Source organism: Danio rerio, chromosome 23 (assembly GCF_052040795.2).
Source record: "Danio rerio strain M-AB ecotype USA chromosome 23, GRCz13ab, whole genome shotgun sequence".
In the NCBI taxonomy this organism is placed as follows: Eukaryota; Metazoa; Chordata; class Actinopteri; order Cypriniformes; family Danionidae; genus Danio; species Danio rerio.
The window spans coordinates 30,881,639-30,895,267 of record NC_141043.1 but is presented as its reverse complement, the minus strand read 5'-3'; the positions used below and the strand labels follow the sequence as shown (position 1 = coordinate 30,895,267).

At 36.8% G+C, this 13,629-nt stretch overlaps 1 protein-coding gene and 1 long non-coding RNA gene across 2 annotated transcripts in view; one reads left to right on the top strand and one right to left on the bottom strand.

Annotated features, from left to right (window-relative positions):
• The window catches only part of arhgef25a (Rho guanine nucleotide exchange factor 25a), a 185,222-nt gene that overhangs the window by 170,018 nt on the left and 1,575 nt on the right, over window positions 1–13,629 (bottom strand). The window contains exon 2 of the mRNA XM_087307292.1: window positions 11,458–11,596. Coding sequence (XP_087163418.1) covers window positions 11,458–11,596 — 139 coding nt within the window. The remainder of the gene's footprint in view (window positions 1–11,457; window positions 11,597–13,629) is intronic.
• On the top strand, window positions 7,260–10,902 carry LOC147838233 (uncharacterized). Its single transcript, XR_015523712.1, has 3 exons — window positions 7,260–7,722; window positions 7,834–8,873; window positions 9,324–10,902. It is a non-coding gene; the product is annotated as an uncharacterized LOC147838233 (long non-coding RNA).

The window sequence follows — 13,629 nt, the reverse complement described above, 5'->3', positions numbered from 1 at the left end:
ATTTTAAGACACGCAAAAGATTCTATATTTTTTATGTCCTGTTATGAAAAAATTGGAATTTCATAATTTGTCCTAACTTTTTCTCATAGCTCCATAAAAAAGATCTTCAAAAAAGTGTTTGTGTCTAATCCTGAATTTCCTTGATTAACATATAATGAGTGTTTATATGATATCTGTCTTGTGTGCAGTGTTGCTAGATATAGATGACTTTTTTCAGGCCAAAAGCTGCCCAAATGCACAAAAAACACCCAAAATAAAAGGTTAATGTTTTATTTAGTTTTAATTTATGTAAATCGAAATTAACTTTTTTTAATTGTCATAATTTTTTAACATACAGCAGCCAACACCAGCAGTCACAGAACCACAAAATAACCAGATCACATCGAAAAACTGCCCTCCTCTCACACACACACACACACTGCTTGTTGTGTAGATTACACTACCTTTTAGAGTATGTTTTACTTTCAAAAGGGGTTATAAATTCGTCCCATTTGGCATTTTAAATTCTTTTGAATATAAGTAGGTGCTGCTTGTCAATCAGACAAAGCTTTTGGGCTCTATTTTGACGGTCCATGCGCAGAGCGCAAAACGCAGGGCACAAACGCTTTCAGGGCATGTCAGAACGCGTTTTTGCTAATTTACGGACGGGAAAATCCTCTTTGCGCCGTGGCGCATAGTCTAAAAGGGTTGAGTTTATTTTTTAATGAGTTATAGGTGTGTTTTGAGAATAAACCAATTAGAGTCTCATCTCCCACACAGGACGTAAAGTAAGTCTAAGTGGAAAAACTGAGCATTTTACAAGCAAACAGCTAAAAATTAACCGTTTTTTTAACAGAAAACTGTTCAACAGAGCATCTACTGCGTGAGAATGAGAGATAATGGATCTACTTTCAATTTCGCTCTTGGATAGGGAAACCACGCACAGACATCAATTAGTCTATAAATAATTAAATGCGTTTGTTAAGCGCAAATATCCGTTTCAAAACTATTTTTTAAATTTAGTTCTAATTTCCAGCAAACGAATAAATGAACAATAATAACGATGTGTGCTCAAAAACCTGAGTTATATCCTAAAACACATGCTGTGCCCCATATGGTCTAAAACCTGCAGGTGGGCAAATCTAAGCGTATTTTTAATAAAACAAATATAAAAATGGATATAATAAATAATACTGCTAATAATAATAACATTATACAAAAGCAAATTGTTATGAATGAACTGAAAAAGCCTCCCGAGATGAAGAAGACATAAAAGCATTGATTTTTTATATTTATGTAGGCTAGAAAATAAAATGTTTTGTAACATTTTAATCCTTTATATTTATATCCTATATTTATTCTTATTATATCCTATATATATCCGTAATATTGAAATTTTTTCATATGTAAAGATATTTGCCTATTGCTCTCTTGTGCATATTAAGCAGTAAGCGAGGCGCAACTCTGCGCCGGAGTTTAGACCGGGTTTGTTTTGGTCTAATGAAAAAGAAATTTTAGTTTCTCAAAATAGCGACGCGCCAGCAGTGCACCTCAGAACGCCTTCCTTTTTAGACCAAAATGCCTATGGGCGCACAAATGAGTGCTAATGCATTTGCTATTTAAACAGCATAGCGCAACGCCTCAAAACGACTCTTGCGCCAAGCTGAAACTAGCAGAAGACTATTGTGTCGCGCCTTGCGCCGGGTGTATGATAGGGCCCTCCGTATTTGAATTTGAAAGAAATTAAAACAATTATGTTAAATGCTATTAAAATGTATGAGCTGGGTCGCTTGGGTATTTTAAGTTGAGTACAACAAACTCAAAACTTGATGTTTCTGTTTACATAAAATAGAAAATTTTACCTCAAATTTTTTGAGTTGTGCCAATCTATTTAGGATCACAGTGTATGGAATGGCCCAACAATTCACAAAAATATGAGTGCTAGTGTGTATGCTTTTGAAAGATATTTCTTAATGGAAATAGATTCCATCATTCTGTTATTCAATTTCTACATATTACGGGATGCAGCTATTTAAATAGATTGAAAGGATACACAAATGCACATTTAAAAGGCATACTGTGCATAACGTAGACAAATCTGTATGAAAAACTCTGATGGAAAATATGTCTACCGGTGCCTCCCACGATCCCTCTCACCAGAACTCTCCATTCCTTACATACTATATTTAAACAGATGCACCTCAGATGAATACTTTCCCCCAGATCCTATAAATCCAGTCGCTAAGACCTCCTGAAGAGGATTTTCTGGATTCTTAAAGATCAGTGATAAAATATTTAAACATATAGGTTTATCTAAGGTAAACACAATCCTTCTCATCATCCTGACATGCAACACATTCCATTCAGCCACAAATTAATGCATATTACATAAGACATATCTGTTTTAAATGATGCTATACACAGAGTCCAAACTTTGGCTTTCATTTCCATATAAAGAGAAGCATGTTCTTTGTCTCATCCCTGGATTTCGGTTCATAAAATATTACAGTGTGAAAATACCATCCGTAGATCAGTTTTGTTCACTGATTTATAAAGCAGAGGATCATTACATCTGATCTCAGCAGATGCAGACCACTGTCTCTGTCTGTAAAAATGCTGTTCTCTGAACCCGGTAGGCAAAAAGACAATGACTCAGGCCACCCTTTTCTCATCTTCAGATCAAAGAATACCTCCCCAGAGCACTGTTCGTCATGAGGACTTTGCTAAGGCATTTGGAGAAAGGTGTATCAGCCTCTGTTCTGATTAATAACATACAAGGCAACAGTTAGCACCAAAGGATCAAAGCAAAACAAAGCAATGTCTACAAACTCCCAAACTTCAAACTAAACCACATCTCTTTCAACAACGGGACGCAACTCAACCAAGAGTCACTATATTTCAACATGCAGTGAATAAACACCAAACGGAAAATATACAAACAGCTCTAAAGGTTTATGACAAGGCTGACAGAATCTCATACTGTCCTACAGCTGATTGAGAGGACGATGGCTGGTGGTTGTTGGGTGTAGAGTTTTGGCTTCTGGCCTAGAGTTCTAGCACAGAGGCCAGCCGTTTATCAATATGTCACCCACTCTGGAGCATTAACCCAAGAGAATGTCTGCGTTCCTTAAGATCTCTGGGTTATTTTCCAGTGCTTTGACCTCATTTTGATTTAGACATACAGATATTGTTTATGCATGGATACTTTTTTTTCTTTGGTGGCAATTATGTGCAAAGATTAGACCCACTTTTTTACCACTATAAATGCATTTTAAAGAGTCCTTTAATGGTGCTGTTTATGGATTTACATTTACTATTTTAAAGATAAGGACGAAAGAAGCACTTTTATATAAAGAGCAGCATTATATAGATGCTAAGACAGTCTAAATTAGTTTTAATTTTAGTAAATTAGCTTTTTTAAGAAAGTGTCTAGTGCATATAGAGAGGAAAGACTGTTTCATACAGGTATGTGTTTCACCCCATTCACACAGGGCGTCAGTGTCAACGCTTCCCATTCACTTTGAATGGGTGACGTCAGGCGTAGCCGAACTGTATTGTGGATCCGTTGGCGCCGCTTCAGTGGCGTTGCTCGCTGTTGGGACTTTCTCAACTTTTCAAGCGCCAACAAAAGCGTCAGCCAGTTGGATCACTGTATGCAAATACACCAGCTCAGACAGTAGACAATTTGACTAATTTCATTGGCTGACACTGCTATGACGATCGCGTCAGCCCCAACTTAAGACATGCCCTCTATCAAGTGTTGACGCTGAAGCCCCATATGTCAGAAGACTAATCTGACAAGGCTCTAAAATCCATGCTTAGGTTTTGTTTGCTTTTGCCGGAGTAACCTGGACAAGCTTTGAAAGAGCAAACCTCTTTTAAAACAACGTCCGAAAGCAGCAGCTCATTTGAATTTAAAGACACATTTGCTTTTACATAAATGATCCATGAGGTATTTTGAGCTGAAACACCTAAAACATCTATTAAAAGTTTTTAAAAAGTTTAGAGAAAACTTTTTTTTTTTAAGATTTTTCCAAAATGGTGGCAACAAAGCCAAATTTTCACTTATCAATTCTAGAAGTCAGGTTGCAAAGCAGACACATTGTAGCAATAACTGTCAGCTTTATGTTCCAATAAAGTCTTGATGCGCATTAAACAAATGTAATAAAACATACAGACATGAAAACACACACTGGCAAAGCCTGAGGCAACCAGCACCAATTTCCCCCAGTGTGGCAGTACAGCTCCAAACGCTGTGGTAACAAAGGCCCTTTTAAGGTCGGGACTCGCTTAGCCTATGGGTCTCTGGGGAATTTTGACTCTACATTCCCCCAGCTGTATCTTGTTGTTTTATGTATAAGGAATATGTGTAAAAGAAGTCTTCATAATGGGCCTACTTTTGAATTTCTTGCAGAACAAACCATACAGATCATTGCTGAAATACACTGACACAATGTTTTATGCCAAATGACAGCATGTATTTTCTACTGTAGCGATGAATGCATGATTAGTCTGACTGTAAGAGAACAATCCAGCATAGCGCAAGGCATGACGGAGCCGGGCAGATTTGCTGGAACTGAATAATGAATGGAGGATAATGAATAAAATAATGATGAACAAAAATACTGCACCAGATCCAACCTCGTGTGCAAATGAGCACTACAGGCTGATGTTCAAAATTAATAATACAAAAATTATAAACAACAAACATTTCCCAGTCCTCTAAAATATTAAAAGATGACATACTTCTCCTCATAAAACATATTCCACCACAGGGATCCGAATGTGTCACTCAAACAATCTGAATTCATAATCCTAGGAAACAGTACATGCATCAGCGATTCACCTTGGAAAGCACAGCTCTCTCTGCTTCCTGTTGTTGTGTTTCTAAGCATTAACCATACAAACGATGAAGGGCAAACGTGTTGTTTTGAAGGTTCACGTAGTCATCCTTAGCCAACGCTGTTACGAAAGAGCTTCATTACGTGCTTTGAGGCTTGCCTGCCTTAAAACGACTCCTGGACTGGACAGTGAAGCTTGGGGATTTGAGCAAGACATGAGGGCTTTGATCCAAGGAAATGTCCTGAATGGACTGCCGGACACAAGCTTTGAGTACGTAAGAGGAGAAAAATAAATTAAAAGGAGAAGGTAAATGTGTGCAAGCTACACGTCTGCATGTGATTTAGTGAATGCTGGCACTGTCCCGTGATTCCACTGAAGCCACTAAACGGCATCTTGTTTCTAATCTTTAACAGATGGGTGATCTCCTGTGCCTCTAGTAACGCAGGGGCCTCTTTAGCTATAGACAAAGCAAGGAATGGAAATTCCACTCTGAGCCCTTCAGATCTTATTGATGAGGAACTGAAAAGTATTAACTGGAAGAGAAGGGCATCTTGAAAAATCACTAAAGCTTTTTGATTAAACATGCTGAGATTAAAGCAACGCTTCTCCCAAGAATAAAAACTGTGTCATCGTTAACTCACCTTTATGTTGTTCCAAATCGATATTACTTTCTTCTGTGAGATGCAAAAGAAAAACATCTGAGTAATGATTTCCATATTATTTTTTGTGGAATTGCAATGAATGATTATGGAGATATTCGAGCTACAAAAACAGGATGCCGAGGCATCGTATAAGGATTTATACACTTATTTGTGCCATATTTGTGCCATATTTGTTTTCACACTTAGTTTGGTTCTAGTTTGGTCTGAAGATGCAATTTTCAAACCAAAATTGATAAATTTTTTAATGACAGAATTGTTTTTGTGACATACATATTGCAACAGAATTTAACAAAGGGATTTTTTTCATCTGTAAACTTGTGAAGAGCTTATGAAATGTAAAAGGAGAAAAAACAGCTAGGCATTCTGCAGTCATGCAAAGATCTGCTTCAATGAGATGCAGATGCAACTATGACATCAAAAAAACAGGTATGCTTGAGCATCTCATGATGAAATCATGTCCTGTGTTTGTTTAGTCTGTCTGTTTAGTTGTCTTTTGGCTTTATTTGGGCACTCGTATTTCAGTTGAATTGCTCCAGAGATGATTAGAAGCAGACCAAGACCCCTCTTTTTCGGGGGTGGGGGTGGGGGATGGTATCAGATGGCAGAGTTCCAACTAATTTTAAACAGAGAAATCAAACCAGAATTAATTTCAATAGCACCGGGCATAACAGTAAAGTTTCGTTATCACCATAGAAAATTTTATTTTAACAATAACCCTGTAAAGATCTGTTGTGAGCTACATGGCTGTTTATTGATTGTATACTCATTTGTTGAACCCATCTGTTTGCGTTAATTAACTTTTTTTTTTTTTTTTTGCTTAATGGTTGAAAGTGGAATCTGTGCAGAAAAACGTCATTACCTGTGATGCTAAAATTTCATGTTGCAGCCCTGCACTCTTAAAATGCTTAAATATTTCACTGTATATAATGATAAGTTAACACTTTATTTTGATGATCCATTTGTTGAATTTAAGTTACATTGCATCTACATGCCAATTAATTTTCATTAGATTATAAGTAGACTGTTAGGTTGGGGTAAGGGTTGGGGTTAGGGTTAGTGTAAGTTGACATGTACTTGCTAAGTTTCTTATAGTCAGGAAAATGTCTGTTCAGCAGCAGTATCAACAGATTATGTATTAAGCAGACAGTCTACTAATAATCAACTGGACTAAAAAAAATAAAGTGTTACCAATAATAATAATAATAATAATAATAATAATTCCTTACATTTGTATAGTGCTTTTCTGGAAACTCAAATTGCTTTACACATTGGGAGGGATCTCCCCATCCACCACCAGTGTGCAGCATCCACCTAGATGATGCGATGGCACCCATATTGGACCAGACCACACACCAACTGATTGGTGTAGAGGAGACAGAGTAATGAAGCCAATTATGATATAGGAATGGTTAGGAGGCGATGATGAACAGTGTACAAAGTTGGCCAGGATGCCAGGGTTAAAACCCTACACTTTTTTGATGGACATCCTGGAATTTTTAACGACTACAGAGAGTCAGGACCTCAGTTTAACATTTCATCTAAAAGATGGTGCTCAATGAGCAGTATGGAGTCCCCATCAATATACTGGACCGATAGGACCCACACCGACCGCAGATTGAGCACCCCTTCCTGTCTCACTAACATCACTTTCAACACATTGTTTTTTTAGATTGTAAAACCAACAAGTTTAACAGTTGGACTGTAGAATTTCTCCCTTCACTAAAGTCATTAAGAGTATAGTGTAGTTTTTTTGGTGCTGTTTTTTTTTTTTTTTTGAGAAATATCTGTATTAGAAACACAACTTATATATATAAATTTCTAAAAGGATCAGATGTCAGAAGCACATTAATAATCACACGCACATTATTATCATCAGGTCAAGAATGATGTTATTTTAAATATAGACGCGCAACCAGCGATCACGAGAAAGCGATACCCCTGGCACATTAGACGGCCTTGTAAACAACTACGATGCACAGGGTAAACTCTTGACGGCAACAAAGTTTGTTTAAGCTTGGTTCGACCATGGCTCGTTATTATATGTATATATTATTACAGTGCAATGTGTCTTTAGGCTGTATTTTTAGAAATGGCAGTTCCTTTGTTTTCATTTTCCTGCTTTTGTATACTCTGGAGACGTTTCTCTGTAAACCAATAACGTTCAGCTGCACATATAGCTCCACCTTTAGGTACCCTTTTGTCATGCTAGGTACCCTTGGCAAAAGGTACCCAAAAAGTGGTACGGTACAGTTTGCTTTTAGGTACCTTTTCACAGTGGAAACAGCCATAAAATCTTACCGAACCATACAGTACAGTACCGTACAATACAGTACCGTACCGTACCACTCAGTGGAAACAAGCCAAGTAAATACATTTTTTTATGTGAACAGACCCTTTTGAGGAGTAATCATTTGGATCATTATTTGTCCATGAAAAAAGAAATCTGCAAACAAAAATTCACAGCATAGAAGTAAACAAAAGAAGTAAATTTATACAAGGAAGCATCTCTGATTAAATGGGCAACAGTGTCGACTCTTGGTATGGCTTAAACTAATATTTAGAAGCTACAGCTCTGACACTGCAATTCATCTAAGCAGACTCATGTGCGACAAACATCCTAAGGCCTCCTTGCCATACTATACACCACGTCCTGAATAGTTAGTGATTTGGCTACATGACACATACCTCAGGATCCAGTACCCGTCCCGCAACAAAGCTCTTTCTGTTCTGATGGACTCATTTTAATCCATTTAACTCCAAAATCATAGCTGCAACAAGTGGTGCTTTTTTCCAGGCACTGGGCAAAGTTAGGCGAGTGGGTCTCCCATCTGGAAGCTGTTCAGGGCAGCTTTTCATCCAGTTTTCGTCACGGAAGATTAACAAAGATCGTTTCCCCGCTACAAGTTGATTAGGAAAGTTTGATTATCAGTTCAGGCGGTACAGTTACAGGGTGTGGTTCATTAACCATCCGCTTTGACCTTTAAAAGCGCCGATCTGATAAGAGTCTTGTTACTTTAACTTAGATTTATTCACAATTAAAACAATGCATTGGCCATATTTAACCCTTCAGGGTAAATATCAATACGACTATGCTGATATTCATCACAACAACTCAAACAAAAGCATGATATTTGAATACGTAAACAATAAATTAATAATGACTTACAGCATGTTACATTTAGATGTAATATTGCAAGTACATATGTCTAGTTTTGTGCTGTTAACAATAATATATTCAAAAAATGAAGGCAAAGGCACAGTGGAGTGTTGCACATATCAAAGCAACACACACTATTTATTTAGTGAAATTAACTATTCAAGGATAGCTGATCAAGCATTTTTAAAGAGATAGTATATGTAACAGGGGCCAGCTAGTAAAGTGCTATGCAGGTAAACCTCACTCTTCTCACCTCAAAAAGTGCTCTAGTGACAGACGCTAGAGGCCATGGTCTTTAGCCTCCTTGTTAGAGAAACCAACTCCCATACAAAGAGGGTTGGATGAAGTAGGACCGGTGGGTTACACATGGGGGCTCGTCCGGGATGGGAGTGAGGTTTAAGGGGGTGGTGAGTGTAACGGAGGCCAGCTAGCAAAGTGCTATGCATGTAAACTTCACTCCTCTGACCTCTAAAGATGCTCAAGCGACAGCTGCAAGAGACCACTGTCTTTGGCCTCGATGTCAGAGCAAGCGACTCCTATACAAAGAATCGCCGGTTCGATCCTAGCTCAGAGCAAATTGGGTGCAGTAGGACTGGTGGGTTACATGTAGGGGCTCGACCGGGATAGGAGTAAGGTTTAAGAAGGTGAGTGTAATAGAGGTCATCTAGCAAAGTGCTATGCAGGTAAACCTCACTCCTTTGACCTCAAAAGGTGCTTAAGCGACAGATGCTAGAAGCCATTGACTTTAGCCTCCTTGATAGAGCAACCGACTCCCATACAAAGAATCACGGTGCAGTAGGATCGGTAGGTTACATGTAGAGGCTCGTCCGGGATGCAAGTGAGGTTTAGGAAGGTGAGTGTAACGGAGGCCAGCTAGCAAAGTGCTATGCAGGTAAATCAAACACCTCTGACCTCTAAGTCGCTCAAGCGGCAGATGCTAGAAGCCACTGTCTTTAGCCTCTTTGTTAGAGCAACTGACTCCCATACAAAGAATCACCGGTTCGATCCCAGCTTAGAGCAGGTTGGGTGCAGTAGGACCGGATGGGTAACAAATATAAAAAAGAGAATGCTTACTTACACAAAGGTACAACATAGATGTCACAAAATAAGGAGGACAATTCTGAATGTAAAAGTGAAGACTAGCCGATGTGTAGCTAATGTATGTTTGAATGGGGTTGGAACTAAACTCTGCAGGACACCGGCCCTCCAAGACCAAGTTTAGGCATGGTTCAGATAGCCTCTTATAATACAGTCACTAGTCACCATCGGCAGTACGGTGGCGCAGTGGGTAGCACAATCACCTCTCAGCAGTTGGCATTTTTGTGTGGAGTTTGCATGTTCTCCTCGTATTCGTGTGGGTTTTCTCCAGGTGCTCTGGCTTCCCCCATAAGTCCAAAGACAAGTACTATAGGTGAATTGGGTAAGCTAAAAATGTCTATGTGTCTATAGTGTATGTGTGTGAATGAGAGTGTATGAATGTTTTTGCAACTGGAAGGGCATCCGCTGCGTAAAACATTTGCTGGATAAGTTGGCGGTTCATTACTCTATGGTGACCCTAGATTAATAAAGGGATTAAGCTGGAAAAAAAATGAAAAATTAACTAGTCGCCACCTACTGGCACAATTTGGAATTATGTTGCTATGAGTTTAAGCCATTATCCAGAAATTGTAACAAAAATTAAATTCACATAGGAAAAAAATAGACAGATCACTGCATTTTGGGGTTTATAGTTGTTTTCTATTGTTTACAATAACAAATTTATTACAGTTTAACATTGGGACTTTTATTTACATTATTTAGCCATTTGAAACAATATATTGTATAAGAGATAACATATAGGTGAATAAAATACCAATAACTTATTTTACATGACTTACCCAGACAATACGTTATTTCAGACTGTAATGTAAATGTAAAATGTAAATAAATGTTCGATTGTTAAACTTTGAAAATCAAATTTGACAGCACAAAAAGATGCCTTCATGCAATTCTAAACAAGTAAAATAGACAGAATTTTAGGTTTTAGGCTTTTTAAAACAGAATTACTTTTTATATATTTATTTTTAGCATTTATTTTATTTTAAATGCAAAACTTCTAAATGCATTGTTATTTCTGTTGTATGTGTGTAATATAGATGCTGAGCATACAGGCTGAAGGAGCAAGCAAACATCAATCTGAGTACCAAAAGGCCCAATTTATGTTTTCAAACAGGTTGCTTATTTACACCTTACATTCCATCGTTCAGAAAAACAAGTAGCCCGACAAAACCCACTGGCCCACTGTTACTAATGTCCCGCAGGATGAAAAGGTCAAACAAACAGAGCAATGTTTTGATAGCGCCACAGTGTTTACAGCTTTCAGAGAAATCAACTACGCCTTTAAATCTTAGGTGAGGTTATTTTCAGCCCATACTGAAACCATTATAATTCCATGTAAGCGCTCAAAAACAAGCCGATAGTGTTAACTACACTTGTAAATATTTGGCAAACCCTAAACACTGTAGACCAGAATGTTTGTTTGTACTGTGGGCTGAGTGCAGCAGAAAGACGCTGCATTTCAAGCCATAATAAGGATCTCACTCTGTCATTAAGCATATTGAGCAGATCAAAACAATGCCTGATATCACAAGAGAGGCATAATTAATACAGAAATAATAAGGAACATAGATTTACATCAACGCTATCATAACTTGCTTTGTTTCTGAAGGTCAACACTCTTGTTTTTACTGTGGCTCAATCTGCCTCATGTTGTGTACGTTTAACCTGCTAATGCTCAAGTCAAGCAACATTTGACCAAATATGGTTGTTGTGCCTTACTTGCTCTGTCTCGTCTTCGTACTCTTTCCAGGCTGTCTCGGGACATGTCCTCCCAGTTCAGTCCCTCTGTGTCCCATGGAGGCCGCTGGCTTGTCTTCCGCTCCTGTTTCACACTCAGGTGCTCAATACTGTCTGAATTCTAAGATCAATGAATAACAGTAACAATTACTTTAAATTACCGACAAACTTTCTTGAAATTTTCTTTGAAATTATTAAAAATATATATAATTATTGGATGTTTGATGCTTATATGGTATACACTACCTGACAAAAGTCTTGTCGCCTATCCAAGTTTTAGGAACAACAAAAAATAACTTGACTCTAGTTGATCATTTGATTATATTACTGAATGTAACTCCACACCAGGATTTTTTTTCTTCACCAAACGACAATTTCCGTGACAATCTTGGGTCCATGTAGGTTCCAGTAGGTCTTCTGCAGCATTTAGTATGATCGGGATGCAGTTCAACAGATGATTCTGCCCCTTTTTTAAATGATCTACTAAAAGTCAAGTTATTATTTTTTGCTTTTACAACTGGAATCGACGACAAGACTTTTGTCAGGTAGCGTATTTTATGATTATGAAACAAAAAAGTATTTTGATCAATAAAATGCATCTTTGCCAAATAAAAGTGTTAATTTATTGTCATTCAACCTATTTTAAAATGATTAAGATCATGTGGTGCTGATGACTGAATTAATGGCTGGTTAAATACAGAAAATTAAAAAGTATAAATGCATTATTTCATAAAATTTACTTTGATCAATTAAATACAGATTTGGGGTGCAAAAAACACCTCTTTAATCCCATTTATACATTTAAATAGATATACATTTCAAGTAAATAATAATATGTGTATTGCATCCTTGTAATATATAATGCATCCTTGTAATATACAGTTGAAGTCAGAATTATTAGCCCCCCCACCCGAATTATTAACCTCCCTGTTTATTTTTCCCCTAATATCTGTTTAAAAGTTAGCACATTTTTAAACATAATAGCAATAATAATTTATTTCTAATAACTGATTTATTTTATCTTTGCCATGATGGCGTTTAATATGTTACTAGATATTTTACAAGACACCTCTATACAGCTTAAAGTGACATTTAAAGGCATAACTAGGTTAATTAGGTTAACTAGGCAGGTTAGGGTAATTAGGCAAGTTATTGTATAACGATGGTTTATTCTGTAGACAGTTAGAAAAAATTAGCTTATAGGGGCTAGTAACTTTGACCTTAAAATGTTTTTTTTTTTTAAATAAAAACTGCTTTTATTCTGGCCAAAATAAAACAAATAAGACTTTCTCTAGAAGAAAAAAAATATCAGACACACTGTGAAAATATTCTTGCTCTGTTTAAAATCATTTGGGAAATATTTAAAAAAGAAAGATAAAAATCAAAGGGGGCTAATAATTCTGACTTCAACAGTTTATATACTGTAATGCATCCTCGATAAATAAAAGTATTACACTCTTTCAAAAGAAATTTCACTGCCCCAAACTTTCAAATGTTTTACACAAAAATATCAAATGTACAATAACCCCATGACCACATTTTTGCTGCTTCCTAGTTTAATTGATTGTGAATTTGGTATGTAGTCAGTACTGTTCTCTTTGTTGTAACTAGCTTGTCTGTTTTTTAGACAGATATATTTGGGAAACATAAAGACTGACTGTAACTATTAGGGCACAATATATTGTTTCAGTATCGATATCGCAATGAGAGTGTTCTCCTCATCGCAGGATATGCAACATTAAATTGGGATAATAGTCGATCAACAATTGAGCATACATGACATTTGTGGAGTCATTGCGAAGTATAACCATAACAGAGTAAACTTATCACTTGCATGTGTTTTCAAGACATTTCCGGCACAATTACATAAAACATTTGCAACTTCAACTGATTAATTAATACAATGAAGACTTTACAGTGTTATTTTACATTACTAAATTTCTGTATCTAAATACTCTCCAGAAAAACCATAAAGAACTATCTACTTTTTTCTTTGTTTGTAATTACTCTTGCAATTTTTTTTTATACATGATTCACACACTTGCAAAATCATCCCAATCAAAAATTAAAATTAAATGAATGATTTTTCACAAAAAGAGCTAATCAAGCCATCTGGCGAAGTATTTCAATAACGAGTTTTCCAGCCCTAATAAC